The sequence below is a fragment of the Haliotis rufescens genome, unplaced genomic scaffold (assembly GCF_023055435.1).
Source record: "Haliotis rufescens isolate VD_foot unplaced genomic scaffold, xgHalRufe1.0.p SCAF_10, whole genome shotgun sequence".
Classification (NCBI taxonomy): domain Eukaryota; kingdom Metazoa; phylum Mollusca; class Gastropoda; order Lepetellida; family Haliotidae; genus Haliotis; species Haliotis rufescens.
Window position 1 is genome coordinate 40,789,544 of NW_025963780.1, and position 26,652 is coordinate 40,816,195.

Genomic DNA, 26,652 nt, shown 5'->3' on the forward strand with positions numbered 1-26,652 from the left:
ATAGTTATCCTATGTTTACATTGGTTGTACGGCTCCACGTGCTGTCATCGAAGCTCTATGGAGAGCTAGCGACAGGTCACTTTGATGTGTTAATATGTATTGTCATGCAACTCACTGTCGCAGTTGTAGATGCATATCTATATAGTTATGCAAAACAATATGTAAAGCGACCCCAAATACTTACATTAGTCCGCTCTATTCTGATTTTTGAAAATGCGCGTTTGTTACCGACAAGAGAAAAGTCCGTTCACGATATTGATATGCAAATTAGCTTGTGGCAGTGGGGTGTTTTGCTGAGTCACCAGCAGCGTTTTGGTGATTGGTGAAGACTGTGCTAATTGTTCGAACTCTTGGTCATGTTATCGCTGAAGGGGTCGTTGCCGGCATAGGTACTACAGATATGTACCCCTGTGTACAGACATGTACCCTAGCCAACCGCTGCAGGCCGTATTTCGCAATGCGCTTAACCGGTTCCTTGAACGCCATAGGACGTATCCAAAGAGGGGAATCGCAGTCTTTTGTTGCACGCCATTTCAACGTCTACCACAGCACCAGTTGCCACCTTTGTGACTGATAAACATAGACCCTCAGCAATATATGCTTTCCGTAAAAGGCGACTATGCTTGTCAGGAACCATCTTCGCGAGGCTGGAATCCGACCCAGAAGACCAGTTATCGTCCCTCTTTTGCAACAGATCCATCGACAGCGACGTTTGCGATGGTGCCATACCTAACAGCCTTGGAATTTGAGAAACTAGAGTCGAGTGTGGTTTAGCGATGAATCACGATTTCTTCTTCGAGATGGGCGTGAATTCGACAATTTCGGTGGCGGTAGTATCATGGTGTGGGGGGCCATATCCTACAACACGAGATCTGACTTGGTTGTGGTTCAGGGAAATTTGACAGCAAATCGCTACATGAATCAAATTCGTCAACCTCACTTTCTTCCAATCATTGACCGCCAGAGGCAGCTGTTTCAACAGGACAACGTTTCAACGCACACAGCTCGTGTCACGGTAGACAACCTCCATAATGCCAACATCAACGACTTGCCCTGACCGTCGAGATCTCCAGACCTCAACCCAATCCAACACCTCTGCGATAAACTCGATCGACGTGTACGTCAACGTCAGAACACACCGTAGACGCTCCTACAACTGACCAACGGGTTACAAGCAGAATTCCACAGGACAGAACTCGTACACTTATCCAGTCAGTGGAGGGGAGATGCAGAGCCGTGATTGCTTCCCGGGGCGGTCACACGAGATACTTAGTTCAGCGCAACCTTGTGGCCTTATGTGACATGACAATGAACAGTTTTCAATGCCTTTGTACAACGACAACATGTGACTATCGAGCTCCAAAATTTCATATTTGTATCTATGATATAAAATTAAATACATCGACTTTTTCTAAACATCTACCTGTGCGTTTCTTTTTTTAAGAGTGTAGCAGGAATATTGCTGATTGCGGCGTTAAACAACCAACACACGTAAATAAATACTAGTTTTATAGTCGGACTTTCCTATGATTATGGGGAAGATTTTGTCGCTTTTATGTTTAATAATGTATGATGCCATGCCATTCCTTGCCATTCTACGCTGATACGCAATGACACAGAGCGACGTTAATCTTAAACGTCAACGCCAAATTATAACCAGTATCGATTATCCGCCAAAACTGATCCCATTTGGCGTAAGAGGCGAAATAGCAGTGAACATTATATGAATGAATCACTGAAATTCAGTGATGAGACCAGGGCCCACTTGCACAAAGCGATCCTAGCGCTAAGATGATCGTAACTCCCATACTTCAACATAGGCTTACCATAGTCTTAGCGCTAAGATCGCTTTGTGCAAGTGGGCCCAGGTTAAGCTCAACGCAATCAATCGAGCCATATTTTGTTGTTTTGCAACACTGAAAACAACAGAATGAAAAAGAAAAGATATGAGTGTTTACCTCGCCGTTGAAGAAGCAGAAAATGAGCGCAACACAAACGCCCTGAAAGAAAATCATTGGAAAATGAATATTAAATGCATTATTTGTACTGAATATTTCGACAATGAAAAACTAAATTAAAACTTGAAAGGTGATAATGTACAATGTACGGGTTACCCAGCCATAGTTGTTTTTCCCCATTACTAATGAGAACAGAGTAAATATATATATGTGCTGAAGATGACACACCTGATAAGATACCAAGAAAGCGGACACCATTTTGAATATGTAAAGCTCGCGCAGTCCGGATGTAGGTCGGAATGGGATGATCAGGTACTGGAGTCCAAGGAGAGGGATGAGAATCAGGATGGCCTTGGCCGCACGCCTGAAATAAAACAAGGAAGTTGCAGAGGCGCTCTGTGGATCCTGGATCATGAATAGCTGATTGGTGATGGTGTGTGTGTGTGTGTGTGTGCGTGCGTGCGTGCGTGCGTGCGTGCGTGCGTGCGTGCGTGCGTGTGTTAGCGCGCGCACATTATACCAAAGGCCGAGACCACAGAAGACATGAAAGAAGTGTGGAAAAAGGAGAGGTGTCTGAACAAAAGAACACTTTTTGAGTTATGCTCCGGAAACGAAATGATCACGGACGGACGGACGGACGGGGCGTCGACTATATATACGTGTTCAATGTTTTATATTATAAAGTATTTCACACTTTTCCAGTTGTGCTCCAGAAACGAAGCCTACCCCCTACTTTTGATACTTAGTCGACATTCTTTCCTGGAATTCGAGAAACGTAAAAATGCCAGAAATCTGCAAATAGCAAAATACTGAACGGTTTTCGAGTTGTGCCCTGGAAACGAAATGATTACGAACGGACGGACTGACAGACGAGGCGTCGACTACATCCACCCGCGTTGTATACCGGGAGAATAAAAAGTTATTTTTTGACAAATTTTTAAATAGGGAAAGTCCCAAGTCAAGCTGATGACCAATGCATATGTAAAGTTTTGTAGAAAAATGTTGAAGGTTTTCAAGTTATGGCCTGGAAATGAACCCTACTCTTGATTGAGACTAAGTCGAAATTGTTTCCATGGAAACATACAAAACTAATATTTTGAAATGATGGGCAATACATACAGCAAGTTTGGTTGAAACAGATTGAACGGTTTTCAAGTTATGGCTCAGAATAAGGCCAACGCCAACTGACAAGAACTGATTCAGAACAAAAAGAATGTCGACGGGTCATCAGACTACTGGCGCTGAGTCTGCGCGTGTCTTGCAGCAGGGGTGATCATACACGCTATTAATGTGACGTGTCATTAAACTTGAGCGATTTTAGATGTGTGCCCTTTGTCTATTACATTAAAAGCTTGTTTTTCCTACCCCACCACAACTGGCCAATAACGGAAGCTGTATGACTGTCCTTTTTAAATGTTGATTTCGTTGATATTTTGTTCCTTTCGATGCATTTTACTTCGTGTATCTATCGTTGGTGGTTTTTATAAATGGAGTGATTTAAAACCATGGTAAAGTTTATTTTGGCCGTCAGTCTACTTGTCCAGAAAACCGTAAATAAAGTGTGTAAATAACTGATTTCTTTGAATGTTTCTGAGTGCGGCGTTCAACAACAAATATCACATCATTCAATTTTCGGGAAGGTCCGGGGTAGAATAGATCTGATCAACCCATGCTTGCCGTAAAAAGCGTCTATGCTTGTCGTGAGAGGCGACTAACGGGATCCGGTGGTCAGGCTCGCTGACTTGACTGATGGATGTCATCGTATCCCAATTTCGTGGATCGATGCTCATGATGTCAATCACTGGATTGTCTTGTCCACACTCGATTATTTACAGCCCGCCGTCATATGGCTGGAATATTGCTGAGTGCGGCGTTAAACAACAAATAAAACAAAAAAACATTGAATGTTCATTACTCATTGCAACTATTTTTTGTGTGTCCTTTTTTTCTGAAAAAGATTGAAGAGAACATTTCTTCAAAATGCCAGTTCTGCCTTCACTAAGGGCATGGGTGGCCCATTTGCCAAAGTAATTTGTTATGTTGGTTAAGTCCCTTAACTGTGCAAGCATCCGATGATCAGGATTCGTTTACAAGATTTGATGGCAACATGGAGTACTTGGTTTGGTCTGTGCTCGTCGTTTTCATCAAACTGGTCAACGTATAGGTACTTGGTTTGGTTCGTGCTCGTCGTTTTCATCCAACTGGTCAACGTATAGGTACTTGGTTTGGTTCGTGCTCGTCGTTTTCATCAAACTGGAAAACGTATAGGTACTTGGTTTGGTTCGTGCTCGTCGTTTTCATCCAACTGGTCAACGTATAGGTACTTGGTTTGGTCTGTGCTCGTCGTTTTCATCAAACTGGTCAACGTATAGGTACTTGATTTGGTCTGTGCTCGTCGTTTTCATCAAAAACTGGTAATAGTATACGTGCTCTATAAACGAGCCCAACCCCAGGAACCCGCCACCCTACAAAGTGACATACGAATGAAATAATGGTCAAAGAGACGAATATTGCTGAGTGCGGCGATATACAATAAGTAAACACACAAACAAGCATATTATCTTTCTTCTACCTGTTTTGGTGCTGTTCGTTACTGTTGAAGGCACGGAGTTTGGACAGCAAGATCCGGAGGATGTTCACTAAGAAGAACAAATTAACCTGAAAATAAATTCAAATGAGTGAGTGAGTGAGTGAGTATGGTTTTACGCCGCTTTTAGCAATATTCCAGCAATATCACGGCGGGGGATACCAGAAATGGGCTTCACACATTGTACCCATGTCGGGAATCGAACCCGGGTCTTCGTGACGAGCGAACGCTTTAACCACTAGGCTACCCGACCGCCCCAAATTCAAATGAGAAGGTATGAGCAAACAGCCATGCACGATATCTAATAAATCCATCTCACCTTACTGTATATTGTTGATCGACTGGTGGTGAATTGTTTCTTTGGTTGACGCCACACTCAGCAATATTTTAACTATATGACAGTGGTGTGTAAATAATCGAGTCTGGACCAAACGTCCAGTGATTGATATCATGAGCATCGATCTACGAACTATGCTTGTCGGGTGGTCAGGCTCGCATGACTTGGTTGATGCACGTCATCGTCTCCCAAATGCGTGGATCGATGCTCCTGATATCTATCACTGGATTGTCTGGTCAAGAGTCGATTGTTTACAGACAGCCGTCATATGGCTGGAATATTGCTGAGTGCGGCGTTAAACAACAAACAATTGGAAAACGAAGACATGCACCAACCAAGTAAGCGAGCCTGACCACGCGATCCCGTTTAGTCGTTTCTTACGACAAACACGGCTTACTGAAGACTAAATCTATCCCGGATATTCACACTGTGAAACAATTGGCTATCTGTAGATCGATTTAATGTATATTCCTAAGTACAAAGTTGACCTTTTAATGATATTTCTCAAATAGATATAAACGGATAACTTTCATCGACCCTACCGATCTACATCGTGTTCAAAGTGAGTGAGTGAGTCAGTTGGGTTTAACGCTGCTTTTAACAGTATTCCATTGTCAGCTTAATTTGGGAGGAAAGCCCGACGTGATGCAGGTCTCAGACGTTTACCATTTCGGTGAAACCCACGAGTACGAGTATGGTGCTGACAAACCTAGAAACATAATCGGGGCGAACCGGGATTCGAACCCACAATCATAGGTTTCTGGCGTGGCAAGGGACGCAACTCTGCACAGCCAATTTACGGCGCCCTAAACGACTGGGCCACCCGTGCCCCCGTGTTCTGAAGGTAGTTTTCAGGAATATGTTTTGTAATGAGGCTACAAACTTAGAGAAAGCCATCGATTTAATCCCAGTTGATGGGATACCTTAAGTAACACGTGACGGGGTACGTCGCAATGGAATCCCCTTTCTGACCAAGACCCACGTTCGCTCCCTTACTTCCAGTTCGGGCTTGTGTAAAAAAAAAAAGAGAAGCCCCTAGACCTTTAATAATATCACCATAATGTAAGCATGGAAGTTGGAAAAAGCAACGCTTTAAATAAGCGCTTAATTGCTACATCCTTTCTTGAATGTATGTTATTTTGCGAGATTTAAAATTTACATTTTACAGTTGTGGTTTAGTCTGGCACTTGATGATACGAGTCTTGCACTTGATGATAAGAGTTTTTAAAAAAAGAAGAAGTACATAGATATGGAAAAAATAAAACCGCGTTACAAAAAATCCTTAATGTCAATTTTACAAACTCCTATTCCCGAGTGCCCAGGGTATGAGTGTAGAGAAAAAAGCAGACAGTTGCGTACAAGACGTCCCCTTGTGAGTTGGTTGGTTTGTTGTTTAACGCCGCACTATATGACGGCGGTCTGTAAATAATCGAGTCTGGACCAGACAATCTAGTGATTAATATCATGAGCATCGATCCACGCAATTGGGATCGATGACATGCATCAACCAAGTCAGCGAGCCTGACCACCCGATCCCGTTAGTCGCCTTTTACGACAAGCATAGTCACCTTTTACGGCAAGCATGGGTTGCTGAAGACCTATTCTACCCCGGAATCCCCCTTGTGAGTACTTCCTTACCACCAGGGATAGAATCACCGGACCGATGATGATCCACAGGAACCTTGACTCGTACAACCAACAGCTGCAAAAGAAGGATTTGTTTGTACTTGGTATTCTTCAGACTTGGTCCATTGAATCGCATCTTGAAATTTTCATTTATTTCGCACGCAGAACAATGGATTGAACGGTTTTAAAGCAAGGAAACCTTTTTTTCTGAGGAGGTGTCCCACGACTTGGTAAATGAGTTCAGGTTGTATTTTATGGTGACGTTTTATGGTGCACCCTTGTCCCAGGTGAGCTTGCACGTAAGGCTGAATGCTTCCTTATTTATATATATATGGTTGTGAGACAATGAGGAATTGACTTTCACTTTGTGAGAGTTCATTGGAGCATGAACCTTTTTAGTTTGGCAAACTGTATTGACGTCGGCGCTTGCGGTTGTTTGATACCGTACTCGGTTGAGTTTAAATATGGAATAATGATTGACGGTAAAGTGGAAATACTTACTTGACATTGTCTGTGGAGTCCATTCCTCGCATGGCAGCGTAGATTACAGACGGAACGAAGGGAAAGCCTTAAACACAAATTAATACATATTAACAGTAAATGCGCCAAAATACATTTCTATAATCATACGCTATCTCTACCAAAAGAAGAATCAATTGTACGCTTCCGACTATATCATAAGCAAATGTTTATGAATCACGGCAAATAGTAACGATACCTGGTGTTCGCGAAAAGGTGACCGTATCCTTCTCTACCGGTGGTTACCCGTCGAAAACACATGCAAAGGCATGTCAATTGTTCACGTAAACAACTGCAGGAACTCCATGTACAAGGCACTGATGCGTCACATTTGGAAGTATGTCCCACATATCCACCATGTCTAGAATGTTGTGACCCTGATGAAACACCTTTTGACCAAGAGTCGTATGACGCTCTTTTAAGAAAGTGCATGCTCGATTGTACCTCTACAGGAAATCATCGACAAGCTGCTTTTGTAACAATTAGATGGTGAAATGACTTTGTGCACACCCAAACGCTGTATACGTTTTAGTATTTGCCTATTTTAAAAGAAAACTTAGTCCTAAATGCATGAACTTTAGTTAATTATAGGTTCTATGGTATTACTACAGTCATTATTGATAACATCCATAAACGTACGGTCGCTCAAGTGTCCGGAATGTCCCTTGCTGCCATTGTAGATATAACGAGAACGCTCTGGGATTTTGTTTGTGGAATCATTGTAACCAAGTGAGTGAGAGAGTATGGTTTTACGCCGCTTTTAGCAATATTCCAGCAATATCCCGGCGGGGGACACCAGAAATGGGCTTTACACATTGTACCGATGTCGGGAATCGAACCCGTGTCTTTGGCGTGACGAGCGAACGCTTTAACCACTAGGCTACCCGATCGCCCCCATTGTAACCAAGGCCACTCCCTCATCCATATAACACATGCATGTCATCACACCAAACTACAGCCCCGTGGGGGTTCCGTCCCTGTATGAATTGATCCCCTGCAACTCGTGCTTGTCGTACGAGGCAAATAAATGGATTGGGTAGTTAGCTCGGGGACTCGTGTTATTGCACCTCGACGGCGCATGACGTTGCTCATATTATCAGTCACTTGTCTGACTGGCCCGGAGCCGATTATTTACAGGCCGCTTGTAGCCGGAATAATGCTGAATGCAGCATCAAACAACAAAAAAGCAACATAATACAACCCAACGCCAGGTCTCATAATTATGACATAGTGGCCACAGACGACTGCTCTCACCACCAACCACTTATAGGAGACCCTACCTAACGCCAAGATGCCTTGTATTTCACCTCCACGTGTTTACCTGAGCAGTGGGCAATGAATATTCTACACAGCACGGAGAAACAAAAACGCACGAAAGAACATAGAAGGGCGAAGAAACACACAATCATGCAAAAGACTTATATAAAGAAGCGCGTGTAAAATATGTATCGTTTAACAACATATGGTATGGTGCAACCTGCGTCCTGCTTCTAAAACGAACAAAGAGTCAGTTGCTTGATTTTAACACCGCTTTCAACAGTATTGTAGTTGTGTGGAATCTCTGACGTCTACCACTATGTTGTTTGTTGTTTAACGCCGGGCTTAGCAGTATTCCACTTATATGAGGCGGTGTGTCAATAACAGACAATCCAATGATTGGCATCATGAGCATCGATCTGCGCAATTCGGATACGATGATGTGCATCCACCAAGTCAGCGAGCCTGACCACCATATCCCGTTAGTTGCCTATTACGTCAAGCATAGTCGCCTAGGCCTTTTACGGCAAGCATGGGTTGCTGAAGACCTATTCTACCCCGGATCTTCACGGGTACACTACTGTGTTGAAACGAATGAGCAAAGTATGGTGCTTAAAACACCAAGACTTATAACTGGGTGAATCGGCGGATCCTGGCCTGACTAAGGAAAGCAACTCCGCACTGCGAATCACTTTTAATTCTATTCAAACAGGGAGCGAACATATTAACCTGTAGGCTGCACAAACACCAAATTTGAACATCCGAATCAGAGTGAGTGAGTGAGTGAGTGAGTTTGGTTTAACGCCGCTTTTAACAGTATTCCAGTTATATCGCGGCGTGTCAGCTTAATGTGGGAGGGAAGCCCGACGTGATGCAGGTCAAAGACGTTTACCACTTCGGTGAAACCCACGGGCACGGGTATGGTGCTGACAAACCTAGAAACATAATCGGGGCGAACCGGGATTCGAACCCACAATCATAGATTTCTGGCGTGCCCAAGGGACGCAACTCTGCACAGCGAATCGCGGCGCCTTAGACGACTGGGCCACCCGTGCCCCCTATCCGAATAAGAACAATCCATAAGCTGCGTCTCCTGAGTTATGGGCGAGTTTGCTTGCAACTAAACTTATCAATCAAGCTTTAACCGTCAGAGGTCATCCCAGGAAAATCATGAAGATATTCAGAGGAAATTAATAAATAGGTCACATTACTTGTCAACATGATGGTGATGCTATCCCATGCTGTGGCCTGTACATCCAGTTGTTATACCTTACACACTGACATTTCGGTGACTGATTCATCGCTAGCCTTTACACCTCCATAGAATCTGTTTCGTCAGATATTCGAAACTGTTTACTTTCTGGCGATGACGTTACGTATTTTGTAGCTTTGTTTAGATGATGATGATGATGATGATGATAACTGCTTATTCTCTGGCGTTGAAGTTTCATATTTTGTAGCTTTTATGATGATGATGATGATGATGATGATGATTATTAAAGTGATAACGTTACTGCAAGAATCATTAGGATCATAAGTTAGAACATAATATTGAACTGACATATACAATAACTAAACAACAGTCAAGAGTCTCTCTTTGTACATGTGGCAGGATGTATATATTTGGGATTATTTTAAAAGTAGTTTAGTATAAACTTATCCAAAACATAGGTATTTTAGGATTAGTGTATTTACTAAATAAATTAGTTTACTTAGTCCACTAACTCACACCTCAGTAACATAATCTAACATGTGGTGATTGATTCTTTGTGCTAAGGCTACTGCGGTCTCAGTCTAGCCTATTGTTCTCTGCCGGTCAGCTTGGCCTGGCTTTGTATTTCCCGCGTCACATGACCACCTTGGTCATGTACTTCATACCCTTACCATGTGCACCATTTCTAGTCACAGCTCTCACTGGGAAAGGACAGTTCCGTTTGGGGTGAGTTAAATATATTTATTATCATTGTACTTAGGTTTCTAGTATATATAATATATTTTAGTACACGCATATTAAGTCATTTATGTTCCATAAGAACAGTATATCATGTATATGTTATAAACATGAATTATCAGTATATTCATGTTAGTGCAATATATATTTAAATATTGTAAGATGTTACCATTGAGGTATATGCATAATGAGTGTACTAGATTTAAGCATGTATTGGTATTATTTTATCATGAAAATGTAAAATACCAAAACAGTATATTTGTTGATTTTATCATACATATGAAATGCCTAAAAATGTTGATTTTTATACTGCTAGATGAGTTTCACATGCCATGTATACAATGTATGTGATGTTTACCATACCAGTAAGATTCATGTAGTTATATATCATTTATCAGGTCACGTAAGATACTGCATGACCAGTTTTGATGACATCTGGTGGTTTGGCCTCCGTCCCTCAGACGAGGTGAGGGTTACTTCCCTTAGTTATACGTATATTTATGTCAACACGTTATGGCATAATTGTCTAGGCTATTGTAATGTTATATTGCTTAATATAGTATTATTTAGTTGCTTTGTAGTGTATTCAGTGATATCATCCTCACTGAGGAGATATCCTCCACAACATGCTTTACCGTACTAAATGTAAAGTAAGTGTTCACATTATATCTTATTGATTGGCATATCAAACACATGTAATGGATGTATAACGGCAGTATTCTTTTAATGATCTATTGGTAATGATGTTTGCCTACATTTTGTAAATATTGTGTTTTAGGGAATCATCTTCATCATCATAACCACTGATTGCATGTGGACCATCATTGGAATAAATCCGGTTGTAAACACAGCATGCTTTTGTGTCTCTCATTACCCTGCATAAGCCTCTGCGACATACATATATAACGTCCACGTCATAGTCTTTAGATAATGGAGCTAAGACTTATTTCATATTTTAGTTCCATGTGGGGATCCGGGTACAATAAGTAGTAATGTGTCCTCAGCACCCCATTGCTGGCCGTAAAAGGCGACCAAATTGGGCAACCCTGTGTCGGTTGAGGAGGGGAGTCTGGTAGTTGAGGGCACTGGTTCCTGGAACTGTGTTCCTTTGCCCAACACACTACTTAGACTCTAACTTCACCTTTAACGGGCTGGTAGAATGAGCCCAGTTCTATCAGTTGGCTGGTCACACCAAGCCCTTTGTGTATTACTTCTAATTTTTTCACATGCATGTATTTTTATATTTATCACACATATACTGCTTGGTCTTTTGAAAACACATTTATTGAATTAAATATATTGCCTAGAGTCCTATGCCAGAAGGCGGTGACTCATGGGCCATTCTGGTAATGTTGACCGTTGAATTCTGTAAATTATTGTTATTGGCAGAACAAGCTTGGCAATAAAAATTGATTACACAAATACAGCTATTCATGTCATATTTGCTGGAGTATAACACCCCTGTAAGCCCTGGTGTTTTGCCTTTTGGATATCCAATGCAATAAGACACCGTCCTTGTTGACACTCGATGGTGGGTGGAGAGCAGGGGTGCAGAACCACTTTATCTCATGATCATTAAGTCTCAAAAACACTCTGGTTCATAAAGGAAACATTTAGATGCTAGCTCATCTGATAAGGAAATTGATCGCCAACTGGATTCCTGGGCTCGATTCATTGTGATCGAGGCATCAAATCATCAACCCATGAAATTAAACCCATTTGCCATTTCGAAGGCCATCAATAGCTGTCGTGGTGTGGTTAAACATTTCAACCACCTCCGTAATGGCTCCATACTTGTGGAATGCTATTTGCAAATGCAGAGGTTGCTGCCTCAGCACATAGAACGCTGAACTCATGTCGAGTCATTGTGTGAGAGATCGAGCGCGATGTTTGTCTGGCATGAGTGAAGATGAGATTGTTGCAAAGCTGACAAAACAAGTTACAGCTGTCAAACGATTCACGAGAAAACAGGATAACAACATCATCAAGACCAACACCTATATCTTCACTTTGTCACTTTCGAAAATTCCTTATTCAATCAAACCTGGATATTTTAATATCGGAGTTGAGGTTTATGTCCCATACCCACTCCGATGTTACAAATGTCAAAACTTTGGACACGGTGCTAAGGCCTGCACCCACAGTCTGTGTCCGCTACAATGGCTCACATTATAGTACTCAGTGCACAGACACAATTAAATGTGCAATTTGTGATGGGGACCACTAGACCTCATCCAAACTTTGGCCAAATTTTATCCTTCAATCAAAAATACTAAAGGTTAAACACACTAATAATGTCTCTTTTTGTGATGCTAAAAGCTTCAATATCAATAACCAAATTATTTCTACAAAATCCTACTCGGCAGCTGTATCTTCTACCCCTATTGTCAAAGTTGCTACAACATCTACAGGAAGCCAAACATCCCTTGGGTGAGTGATAAGCAGGAAATCATAGATATCACGCCTCAAAATCTCCTGATGATACCATAACAGCAACATCAACCTCACAGACAGAGGATCTACAATCATCACATCCTGTTAATGGAATACTGGAACAAGAATAACCAACATTTCAAAGAGGCTTATATCTAACAAAAACAGAAAAAACCTGGAAAAAAACCCTGCCAGGGCACTCCAACACATGGAGGTGTCTTACGGTTGAATTTGAACCTTTTGCGATAGAGGTCACTCCATCTCAGACAGGCCATGGGAGTAGACCTCCTCCATGTCAAGATTCCCAGTAGAAACACCATGACCAGTTCTAATCCTATCTTACAGTGGAGTTGCAGAGGACTAAGGAACAATTTCAATGATTTGCAGCAACTGACACACGATTTTACGCCATGGGCATTTTGTCTACAGAAAACGTACTTAATAAATACAGATCAGCTCAACACCAAACAATACGATTCTTATCATTTCTTTTCACCTCCAGGGCTAAGGCAACTGGAGGTTCTACAATCTTGGTGAGGCAGGGTGTTATTCATAGCCGTGCACCCCTCTATAAGATATCACAGTTCGTATCACCATGCACATTGTTTTCACTCTTTACATTCCTCCATCTGCATCTCTAGAGCAAACCGATCCTCAAGTTCTCTATGACCAGCTTCCTAAGCCCTGTATCATAATGGGCGATATGAACAGACATAATCCACTTTAGGGTAGTGATCATACAAGCAGTAAAGGCAAGCTCCAACAAGATGTAATTCCCAACAGCAAAAACATATTTACATCCTGGCACAGGTACATACCCTTTCCAACAACTTTCCAGCCATTCTTAACCCTACTTCCCCATCTGATGTGCCTCCATCATCTCAATGGAACTTAACCAACGCTAACTGGCCTCTATATGACAGTCTCTGTACAGCCAAACTAAAACCTGATCATTTTACTGTTTGCTTTTGTTTGTTTGTTGTTTAACGCCGCACTCGGCAAAATTCCAGCTATATAACGGCGGTCTGTAATATAATCGAGTCTGGACCAGACAATCCAGTGATTAATATCATGAGCATCGATCCATGCAATTGGGATCGATGACATGCATGAACCAAGTCAGCGAGCCTGACCACCCGATCCCGTTAGTCGCCTTTTACGACAAGCATAGTCGCCTTTTACGGCAGGTATGGGTTGCTGAAGACCTATTCTACCCCGGATCATTTTACTGACGTTCCTGACCCAATACAATGCTTTTCTGATGAACTCATCAAAATTGCTGAAGAATGTGTTCCAAACTCCTTTGGAATTCCACACATACGTAAACTATGGTTTACAGATGACAGCAAGAGAGCTAGGAGGGCGAGGAAAAAGGGGGAGCGTTATTTCCGCCGCCATCCTACGGTCAATAATTTAAATAAATCTAAATTTTTCAACGCAAAAGCATGGCATACATTTAAACAAAGTAAACGCCAATCTTTGGGAAATTATGTTTCAAAAATAAGTTCAAGAACGCCAATGTCCAAGGTGTGGAACATGATCCAAAAAATCAAAGTTAAGGGCACGAAATCTAGTATACATCATATTAAAAATGGGGACCGTTTAATATCTCATAAATCAGATATTGCAAATAAACTTGGTGAAACTTTAGCTGTACAATCTTCCTCATCTAACTATGTACCTCAATTCCAAAAGTATCAAAAACAGCAAGAAAGGAAACCTATTGATTTTCATCCAGGAAGATTATAATGAACTATTCTCTATTTATGAACTCCATACTGCCCTTGGACAAGCTCACGATACTGCCACAGGAACTGATAACATTCATTATCAACTTCGGAAACACTTACAAGAATCATCTTTAGAAACACTGTTGACTATTTTTGATGAAATTTGGACAACAGGGACATTTTCTCCTTCATGGCGTGATGCTGTAGTGAGTGAGTGAGTATGGTTTTACGCTGCTTCTAGCAATATTCCAGCAATATATCGGCCGGGGACACCAGAAATGGCCTTCACACATTGTACCCATGTCGGGAATCGAACCCGGGTCTTCGGCGTGACGAGCGAACGCTTTAACCACTAGGCTACCAGACCGCCCCGTGATGCTGTAGTTATACCAATACCCAAATCCAGTCGAGATCATACAGACCCTACATATGTTCTACCATTGTCATTGACAAGCTCCGTTTGTAAAACCATGGAGCGCATGAAAAATAATCAATTAGTTTGGTACTTAGAAACCAATAATCTCATAACTAACATACAATGTAGTTTCAGGAAAAACAGAAGTACGGTCGATCATTTGGTTCGCTTAGAATCAATTGTTAAACATGCAATAATAACTTAACAACATGCAGTGTCTATCTTTTTCGATCTCGACAAAAGCATATGACACTACATGGAAACCTGGTATTTTAGAAGATTTACATGATTTTGGATTGCGAGGCCGTTTGCCTCAATTCCTATCCGAGTTTTTAACCGACAGGCAATTTCAAGTCCCTGTGGGTTCTACCCTGTCTGATTATCATACATGGGGTCATGGTGTCCCACAAGGCAGTATCTTGTCTGTCACACTATTTAGCATTCAAATCAATAGCCTATCAAAACTTTTAAATGATTCAATTGATGGATCACTTTTTGTGGATGATTTTAATATTTCCTGTCGTGGCAAAAACATTCATACAATTGATCGATGCTTACAATACACGGCAACTGCAGCTATGTTTAAATAAAATCCAGAAATGTTTTTTGGAAAATGGATTTAAATTCTCAAAATCTGAAACAAAGTTAACTGTATTCATGTTTGTATAAAATATAAACCGCACAAAGATCCGAAACTAATTTTAGATAAAGTTCCTGGGTATAATTTTAGATCACTATATGACTTTTCTTCCTCACATTAAATATTTGAAGAATAAATGTCTGAAGGTCCTGGACTTACTTAAAGTAGTCTCACACTACATGTGGGGAGGAGATCAAAAACCCTCCTTCAACTATATAGAGCACTTATCTGCTCCAAGCTACATTAGGGCTCCATCATTTATGATGGAGCTTGTAAAAGTAATTTAAATATTCTAGATCCTATTCAACATCAAGGCCTGAGGCTTTGATTTGGAACCTTCTCAACTTCGCCATTACAATGTCTGTATGTGGAGGCTGATGAGCCATCCCTTAAACAACGTCGCATTAAATTCTCTTTGCAATATATACTTAAGTTACGTTCTTAGAAATCCAATCCAGTTTATGACTGTTTTTATTCCTCTATACGAAAATCTCTACCTAACAAAATCATCTCTAATTCCACCTCTTGGAACAAGAATTCAATGTCATATTTCTGCTGCGCAAAAAAATCTTGCAAACATTGCCCCCACTCAGCTTTTCTCATCACCACCATGGCAGTTTGTTAAGCCAGAGGGGACCTAACTAACTAAACTAAAGAAACCTGACACGTATCAACCTATTTATCAACAACAATATAATGAATTACGAAGCATATATACTGAACCAAATTAAAAACTTCACAATCCTAAAATTTTAACATTTTGACCAGTTATCATTGTGGGCCCTTATTGTGTATTTAAACAGTAATGGCCACGTATTGTCTTCAGATAACACCCGTTTTTGTGCAGGTGAATCGATCAAAATCATGTGCACAGCACTATAATGGCAAACGTGGTTTTTCACGTGCAATTGGTCACGTGGCCATAATACCGCACGTGTTTTCAGCCATACTTGTTAGCAGTCATTAACAAAAAAAGAAAAACACAAGAAAACAAAAGTCTTTACGGCCATTTGTCATACCACGCCTTTCAAACGTGCAACGTGAACGTGCCATCGGCTTGTTGCAGACGGGGACTTCCGTAGCTGAAGTCGCAAGGACGATGGGTTGTAGTCGACGGACTGTTTATGTTTTACGCCGCTTCTAGCAATATTCCAGCAATATCACGGCCGGGGACACAAGAAATGGGCTTCACACATTGTACCCATGTCGGGAATCGAACCCGGGTCTTCGGCGTGACGAGCGAACGCTTTAACCACTAGGCTACCCGACCGCCCCGTGATGCTGTAGTTATACCAATACTCAAATCCAGTTGAGATCATACAGACCCTACATATGTTCTACCAATGTCATTGACAAGCTCCGTTTGTAAAACCATGGAACGCATGAAAAATAATCAATTAGTTTGGTACTTAGAAACCAATAATCTCATAACTAACATACAATGTAGTTTCAGGAAAAACAGAAGTACGGTCGATCATTTGGTTCGCTTAGAATCAATTGTTAAACATGCAATAGTAACTAAACAACATGCAGTGTCTATCTTTTTCGATCTCGACAAAAGCATATGACACTGCATGGAAACCTGGTATTTTAGAAGATTTACATGATTTTGGATTGCGAGGCCGTTTGCCTCAATTCCTATCCGAGTTTTTTAACCGACAGGCAATTTCAAGTCCCTGTGGGTTCTACCCTGTCTGATTATCATACATGGGGTCATGGTGTCCCACAAGGCAGTATCTTGTCTGTCACACTATTTAGCATTCAAATCAATAGCCTATCAAAACTTTTAAATGATTCAATTGATGGATCACTTTTTGTGGATGATTTTAATATTTCCTGTCGTGGTAAAAACATTCATACAATTGATCAATGCTTACAATACACGGCAACTGCAGCTATGTTTAAATAAAATCCAGAAATGTTTTTTGGAAAATGGATTTAAATTCTCAAAATCTGAAACAAAGTTAACTGTATTCATGTTTGTATAAAATATAAACCGCACAAAGATCCGAAACTAATTTTAGATAAAGTTCCTGGGTATAATTTTAGATCACTATATGACTTTTCTTCCTCACATTAAATATTTGAAGAATAAATGTCTGAAGGTCCTGGACTTACTTAAAGTAGTCTCACACTACATGTGGGGAGGAGATCGAAAACCCTCCTTCAACTATATAGAGCACTTATCTGCTCCAAGCTACATTAGGGCTCCATCATTTATGATGGAGCTTGTAAAAGTAATTTAAATATTCTAGATCCTATTCAACATCAAGGCCTGAGGCTTTGATTTGGAACCTTCTCAACTTCGCCATTACAATGTCTGTATGTGGAGGCTGATGAGCCATCCCTTTAACAACGTCGCATTAAATTCTCTTTGCAATATATATTTAAGTTACGTTCTTAGAAATCCAATCCAGTTTATGACTGTTTTTATTCCTCTATACGAAAATCTCTACCCAACAAAATCATCTCTAATTCCACCTCTTGGAACAAGAATTCAATGTCATATTTCTGCTGCGCAAAAACATCTTGCAAACATTGCCCCCACTCAGCTTTTCTCATCACCACCATGGCAGTTTGTTAAGCCAGAGGGGACCTAACTAACTAAACTAAAGAAACCTGACACGTATCAACCTATTTATCAACAACAATATAATGAATTACGAAGCATATATACTGAACCAAATTAAAAACTTCACAATCCTAAAATTTTAACATTTTGACCAGTTATCATTGTGGGCCCTTATTGTGTATTTAAACAGTAATGGCCACGTATTGTCTTCAGATAACACCCGTTTTTGTGCAGGTGAATCGATCAAAATCATGTGCACAGCACTATAATGGCAAACGTGGTTTTTCACGTGCAATTGGTCACGTGGCCATAATACCGCACGTGTTTTCAGCCATACTTGTTAGCAGTCATTAACAAAAAAAGAAAAACACAAGAAAACAAAAGTCTTTACGGCCATTTGTCATACCACGCCTTTCAAACGTGCAACGTGAACGTGCCATCGGCTTGTTGCAGACGGGGACGTCCGTAACTGAAGTCGCAAGGACGATGGGTTGTAGTCGACGGACTGTTTATGATTTACAGACGCGTCTACAGCAAACGGGTACCACCGCTGATCGCCCTCGGCCAGGTCGACCACGTGTGACGTCACATGCAGAGGATCGTCAGATTGTCTTACGTCACCTCCGTTACCGATTTTGGACGGCTACATCAACCAGAAATGAACTGTTTAGGGGTAGACTGAGTGCGCAAACTGTTCGAAACCGTCTGAGAAATGCTCACCTTCAAGCACGACGGCCATACTGCGGGCTGATTCTGACTCAATTACACAGACGTCAACGTCAGTTGTGTGCAAAGCGAATCTTACGATGGAATTGGAATCAAGTTGTCTACAGTGATGAATCCCGATTTAATCTTCGATTTGCTGATGGTAGAGCGAGGGTGTGGAGGCGCCGTCATGAACGTTACGCCCAGTGTTGTGTACAGGAAGTTGACAGATTTCGAGGCGGAAGTGTGGGGTGCTCTCTGTGGCAATGCACGTTCCAGGCTTCTTGTCATCCGTGGCAACCTCAACGCTGCTGCTTACCGCGACAAGGTACTGGCACCAGCGCTTCTGCCTTTTATGGCAGCACATGGACCCGGTTTGATCTTCCAACACGACAATGCCAGACCCCACACAGCAATTTTGTCAAGGAATTTCCTTCAGAATGCGGGAGTCAACGTCATGGACTGGCCGTCAAGGTCTCCCGACCTCAATCCCATCGAACACGTCTGGGATGCTCTTGGCAGAAGTCTGCGCACTCTCCAGAACTAACCACAGAATTTGCAAGATCTTTGCACCATTTTGCAGCAACAATGGCGCCGTCTTCCCAACCATGTGTTCACAAGCATCACAAGGTCCATGCGGAGGCGTTGTGTGGCAGTTGTCAACGCACATGTTGGCCATACACGCTACTGAACTTGTGGGCCATCAGATTCTCGTGCTTGGGATTTATGATTTAAATTGTTGATGTTATTACCGAATACCGTAGGTGCTTTGAACAAATTATGGTTACCACCGTTAATTAAAATCCTGCTTTGGACTTTAATGATTAAAAATTACCTTCTCTGATACATTTGTCCGTTGTATATCATATATGGGATTACTTTTAAAAATGTGAAGTTTTTAATTTGACTCAGTATATGATACTTACAAATCTATATTTACAGATGGATCCAAAGCTGGTGATGCTGTTGCCAGCGCCACTGTCATTGGATCCAGAACTATCTAATACCTATTACCAGACAACTTTTCTATTTTAACAGCACTTAAATACATCAACAGCTAATCTAAACATAATCTAAACAGTTCATATTTTTTCAGATTCTCTTTCTGTCCTCCAGGCTATTCAAGACATTTGATTCACGCATAATAGAAATTGTTGAATTGAAAAATGATCTTGCAGCTTGCTGGCCAATGCGACATCGTTTTCTGTTTGTTACCCAGCCATGTTTGAATCACTGAGAACGCAATGGCAGATGCTGCTGCAAAAGCAGCACTCAACAAATCTGTGACGCCACTTCGTATCCCATACACCGATATCAAACCTCTCATCAGATGCTACATCCGAGATCTGATGCAAAGGAAGTGGTACACCCAAGTAGGTATCATAAATTACATGAAATTAAACCAAATATCGGTTACACCTCCTTAGGCTGTCAGTCCAGATTTGAAGAGGTCATAATACATGCTTGACTGTATTGATTTTGCTATCAAAAGGGATAAATATTTCAAATCATCATCTCACAAGGATCTTTTTATAAATGTTAGTTTCGATTTAATTATACACGTTCATTTTTTTAAAAAAAACTGTAGTGTGTCATAAAGTTTGAATAGTAAGTCCTGTATAGAATAAATTACCTTTTTAATATTTGAAGAATAAATTTGATAACCAAGATTGTCAGTGGCTGTACCCTCGATGGGGGTTGACGTAGTGTAAAACGATTGTCCCCCCAGAGATGGAATGCCAGACCACGTCATTCCAAGTATATTTATTACTGCCACTTTTAATTGCAGAATATGTGTTCTTTTAATTCGGCTAAATTGGTCACTAGTCGCCAACACCTGAAGGGATGATGTAAATATTGCTAGGGTCAATGCAGGTAGCAAAAGTACTGTAACTCCCCATGGTCCCTGGTGAGGTGATCTACCTTCAGTTGCAGGCGATCTATAGCCTGTTTTATACTGTATCGTTACATATTGTTTGTTTGTTGTTTAACGCCGCACTCAGCAATATTCCAGTTATATGACGGCGGTCTGTAAATAATCGAGTCTGGACCAGACAATCCTGTGATTAATATCATGAGCATCGATCCAGGCAATTGGTTGGTTAGTTGGTTGGTTGGTTTTTTGATTAACGCCGCACTCAGCAATATTCCAGCTATGTGACGGCGGTCTGTAAATAATCGAGTCTGGACCAGACAATCCAGTGATTGATATCATGAACATCGATCCATCGAAGCGTTCGCTCGTCACACAGAAGACCCATGTTCGATTCCTGACATGGGTACAATGTGCGAAGCCCATTTCTGGTGGCCCCCTGCCGTGCTATTGCTAAAAGCGGCGTAAAACCATACTCACTCACTCAATCTATAGAGAAACTTAAACTCCAAGTCTATACTCACACCAGCCCATGACAATGCACATCCAGAGTAATTTCTTCTCCTTGCTGAACGCCATGACAATAAGCGTATGCAGAAAGAAGCCCTCGCACACCATCCAGCAGTAGTTGCACACAGTCAGGTACTGAGTGAACACATGTAAAGCTTGACACCAACCCTGAAACGAATAACAACATTGTTATGTAGGTAAGAACTATTTCAATCTGGGCAAATGAAATTAAAGTTAGTTTGAGTAAATACTGAATAAGAATACTTGTACCTCAGATCTTGCAAATATTGTGTTGTGAAATATAATTGTTCCGCCGACTTCTCGAAAATATTACGTTGTGAAATATAATTGTTTGGCAGACGTCTCGAAAATGTAAGTTATGAAAAATAATTGTTCGGCAGAAGTCCTGCGAATATGGCATTTGAAAAAACCGTTTGCTCAACAGACATCTCGAAAATATTGCGTTGTTAAAAATAATTGTGCAGCAGACGTCCCGCAAATGTTACGTTATGAAAAACGATTGTTACGCAGACGTCTCGAAAATATTGTTGTGAAATGCCTTGATGCAGAAAGAGAAACCTTCCTGTCGCAGTCTATTCTCAAGCATATGAAATGGTCGGTCGATAAGTCGAATTGACGACGAAGTGAATAAGAGGGCAATAAAATGCCAATAAGCCGTGTATTTGCTTGGCGCTTTCGACCATTAAATGGACCAATCCCTGTACAATCCCTTGGTGAACGATGTAAGATTCCTCGATTAAGCTGTCGCTGGTGTAAGCCTGCAGATTAGTTTTGTTTGTTTGTCTGTACATAATCGGCGGTCTGTAAATACTCGAGTCAGGACCAGACAAGCCAGTTATTGACATCATGAGCATCACCCACACAATTGGGATGGATGACATGCATCAACCAAGTCAGCGAGCCTGACCCCCGATCCCGTTAGTCGCCTCTTACGACAAGCATGGTCTCTGGAGTATTTTAGGAGCTAAAACGATTTACTGATGATCTGTACCGGACGAAGATCGATAGTCGTTCTAAATATGAACTGTCGAATTACGTGTGTGAGTTGTGTTCAACGCCGCTTAGAATAGTATTCCAGTTAAATCACGGCGTGTTTGCTTAATGTTGGAGGAAAGCCGAAGTAATGCCACGAGCAAAGTATGGTGCTGACAAATCGTAAAAGGCGACTAACGGGATCGGGTGGTCAGGCTCGCGGACTTCCTTGATTGCGTGGATCGATGTTCATGATGTCAATCACTGGATTGTCTGGTCTAGAATATTGCGAAGTGCGGTGTTAAACAACAAATAAACAAAGACACTGTCTGTGGGCAAATGAATAGAGAATACTTCACTTAATCCCGCCAGATACCGTTACGAAACGTGTGGACTTTCTATGGTATCTGTACACGAGTTTCGTAAAAACGGCATCTAACGAGTATGGGTGTTAATACAAAACTTTCGTTTGTTGACAGACCAAACTGAAACCGGTTGCAAAATCTGGTTGCGCATGAATATTGAGTGAGAGAGTTAACATTTAACATTGTTGTTAAAACGCAGGACACCTTTAAGATAAGTTAAATAGTCACATTAGCGCCGCGCTTTGAATATCGCACCAACGGTCGTTCGCTCGCTCGCACTGTAGGGGAAATCAGAGTGTTCGCCAAAGATATTCATGTTAACTGTACAACCTAACTGAAGACGTGAAAATCAACTAACTCAAAGTCTGCTTGCATGTCAGTGACAGCTTCGAACGAAGGGCAAGGTCGCCACCGGAATAGTTGGTTGGTTGGTGTTGTTGTTTTACGCCGCACTCAGCGATATTCCAGCTATATGACGGCGGTCTGTAAATAATCTCGGGGAGGTCGGGTAGCCTAGTGGTTAATGCGTTCGCTCGTCACGCCGAAGACCCAGGTTCGATTCCCGACATGGGTAAAATGTGTGTCCCCCGCCGTGATATTGCTGGAATATTGCTAAAAGCGGCGTAAAACCATACTCACTCACTCACCCTGTAAATAATCGAGTCCGGACCAGACAATCCAGTGATTGATATCATGCAATTGGGATCGATGAAATGCATCAACCAAGTCGCGAGCCTGACCACCCGATCCCGTTAGTCGCCTTTAACGACAAGCATAGTCGCCTTATACGGCAAGTAAGGGTTGCTGAAGACCTATTCTACCCTGGAATCTTCACGGGTCTTAAGCAGATATTCGTTGGTAATCCGACTGTGGCCAATACGACATCGTCGTAAAACGACCTCGTCATTTCTCTGACTTACAACCAAGTAGGTATGACCGATTGTTGGTTTTAATTCGTGAAGTTTAATGCTTAAAACTTCAAGATAATAACTTGAAAATTTAACTTAGTATCTTGAAATTTGAACTGATATATCTTGAAATTTCAAAATAATAACTTCAACTAAGTATCTTCAAGAAAAAAGGGGCGGTCGGGTAGCCAAGCGTTCGCTCGTCACGCCGAAGACCCGGGTTCGATTACCGACATGGGTACAATGTGTGAAGCCCATTTCTGGTGTCCCCCGCCGTGATATTGCTGGAATATTGCTAAAAGCGGCGTAAAACCATACTCACTCACTCACTCATTCAAGAAAATAATGAACCAAATGGCCCTAAAAGGCTTCCGTATGCTATAGAAGAGACACATCGACTGTCTTGATAACCTCATCAGACCATCAAACTACATACGCCACACGCGCGACTCTGTTCATCAGCTGACTGACAGCTGAGAAGACGATAATGAACCCAGATCTCGCGAGGCGGTCATACAAATGTTATCTCGTCTGGACATCAGGAGAAGACCTCTGTGGAAGCAGAACAGCTTGACCTCGGTTTCAAGGGGGTCTAAAGATTGTTTTTTAGTTTGTTTGTTGTTTAACGCCGCACTCAGCAATATTCCAGCTATATGACGGCGGACTGTAAATAATCGAGTCTGGACCAGACAATCCAGTGATTGACATCCAGAGTATAAATCCACCACGCAATTGGGACACGATGACATACATCAACCAAGTCATTTACCAAGTCAGCGAGCCTGACCACCCGATCCCGTTAGTCGCCTCTTACGACAAGCATAGTCACCTTTCACGGCAAGAAATGGTTGCTGAAGACTTATTAAGCATTGGGTCCAAATGTGTGCAGATCCGGGGTTGAAAGGGCTTCAGCAAACCATGCTTGTCGTACGAGGCGACTAATGGGATCGGGTGGTCAGGCTCGCTGACTCGGTTAAAGCACGCCATCGATCCCAATTGCGTAGATCGATGCTCATGATGTCAATCACCGGATTGACTGGTACAGACTAGATTATTTATTTACACACCGCCGTCATATAGCTGGAATATTGCTGTGTGCGGCTTTAAACAAATTATCAAAATCCCATGATAGATGAACAGCTCAAAACACTGAATCCCTCTGGTAATAAATGTTTCCCACTCATTTTTGTTCAGCTGCAGCTGTCTGTGTTTTATGTGACACTACTGACATTCAAAACAACTTGCGTCATGTTCGGGCTGGTGTCTCCCGCGCAAATATCAAGTACTTACGACTTTATTCACGTTTGTTAGTGCGTAAGTTTTTATGTTACAGTCCAAGTAAATCCAGTCAATGTACAAAATACTTGAAAATTCAAGTCAATTACACTTCGCTTGAATGAGGGTGCCAACCCCTACCCTCAGGACGTCTGGCATTCCCCTTAATTTGTCATATCAGTATGCACAGCTTGCAGAAGTCAATTATACTGGAATATTCACACACAATTCATGACCACGCGTACTTATAATAATAACCCAAGGGCTAAATATTTGATTGATTTGTCATTTTTTTCAAGAAGTGAAATTGAAATATTGACATCCCCGCACTCCACTTAACAGAATTGGCTACCCCTTTGAGTCACCATGTCACAATAGACGTTACCTGATTTGTTTGTGTGTTATTTCACGCCGCACTCAGCAATTATCCAGCTATTATTCCGACAGAGAAATGAATATTTAACCCCAACCCTGAATTAGGGGAGAAAGTTGGGTTTTTTAAATGCTGGATTTGTTTAATGATGTATTCTATATTATGGAACTGACTGATGACACATCTTTTGGGCATTTTGAAATATTAAAGATGGCCGACAAGATGGCCGCCGAAACATGAAAATATAGCTTCTTTGCTAATAGTATGGAATATGGAACTACTTTTGGTGCATATCACTCAAATTGTGCCTTCAACTAATTAGAATATGTTATTCTAAATGAACTGGTATCACTTAAAACATAATTTGAATGTTAAATAAGCAAGATAATTGCCAAAATGGCTGCCGAAATATTATAAAAATCAACAAATACGTGATTCTTTTAGGAATACTAATTATTCTGAACTTTTAAAGGTGAATATTGGTCAAGGATTTCTGCACATATATCAGTCAGTTTAGGTTTCTTCCTCATCATCAATAACATGGTTAGTGAGTGGGTTGAAGCCTACACTGGAGCTACAGGAGCAGGATACTGTGAAAGGTAACTCGGCGTGACTGCAGCCACATTGCTTTGTCCTCCACGGTGTATCACTGCCACATGTTGGTTGGTTGTTTTGATGTTTAACGCCGCACTCAGCAATATTACAGCTATATGACGGCGGTCTGTAAATAAACGAGTAATATCACGAGCATCGATCCACGCAATTGGGATCGATGACATGCATCAACCAAGTCAGCGAGCCTGACCACCCGATCCCGTTAGTCGCCTTTTACGACAAGCATTGTCACCTTTTTACGGCATGCATGGGTTGCTGAAGACCTATTCTACCCCGGAATCTTCACGGGCACTGCCACATGTAAACTTCACAAATATAAAATATATTTCAAAATATATTGTGGTAGTACAGTCACTGGAAGTAGGCACTTTGATGTAATTTCTTTATGGAAACCAAACTGGGTTGTAACCATTGCACAGCCTTCCACACACTGGTTTTGAGATGTGCCCGCTTCTCGTTTTCCAAAAAGCCATCTGTTGGCGTTAAAGTTGCGAGCTTGGGAATTTGAGAACAGCCTCTTCAAGTTTTGGTAGCCCGAACGTGTAAGCGAGCTTCTGTGACAGATGTGCAGTTTGGTTTGCCGTGAATTGCGCTGCTTGTAAAGAGATTACGAGTAAATATGCTGTAGGATCTCCATGCAGTGAGAGAGAGTGACCGTCCTTTAATGCCTTCACCACTTTTCCTTTACCAACTTCAAAACATGATGCTGTTGTATCACAACCTCTCAATGCATGTGCTGCAAGTAGGCCTAGAACGACAGGTTAATGTTTAGAAACAGAAGCTCCAATGTCCATGAATACCACATGTACTTTGATATTTTGCATCCACCTGCTGCTACTTTAATTGCTTGTTGGACAATTAAGTTGTCAGCTTCTCATTGCGATGTGGCAATGTTTTGTCTACTGTATATGAGACCATTACACAAGGTAAATAATTGATCAGAAAATCCAGTGATTGAAATCATGAGCATCGATCCACGCATTCGGGACACGATAACATGAATCAACAAG

The 26,652-nt window shown here is 41.5% G+C and overlaps 1 protein-coding gene across 1 annotated transcript in view; it reads right to left on the minus strand.

The window, feature by feature from the left end:
- Positions 1 to 1,150: 1,150 nt before the first annotated feature.
- The window catches only part of LOC124146713 (calcitonin receptor-like), a 119,261-nt gene continuing 93,759 nt past the window's right edge, over positions 1,151 to 26,652 (minus strand). The window contains exons 7-13 of the mRNA XM_048386083.1: positions 21,128 to 21,281; positions 7,010 to 7,076; positions 6,521 to 6,584; positions 4,531 to 4,616; positions 2,187 to 2,322; positions 1,959 to 2,000; positions 1,151 to 1,156 (exon numbers count right to left, since the gene is read on the minus strand). Of these exons, the coding sequence (XP_048242040.1) occupies positions 1,151 to 1,156; positions 1,959 to 2,000; positions 2,187 to 2,322; positions 4,531 to 4,616; positions 6,521 to 6,584; positions 7,010 to 7,076; positions 21,128 to 21,281 (555 nt within the window). The remainder of the gene's footprint in view (positions 1,157 to 1,958; positions 2,001 to 2,186; positions 2,323 to 4,530; positions 4,617 to 6,520; positions 6,585 to 7,009; positions 7,077 to 21,127; positions 21,282 to 26,652) is intronic.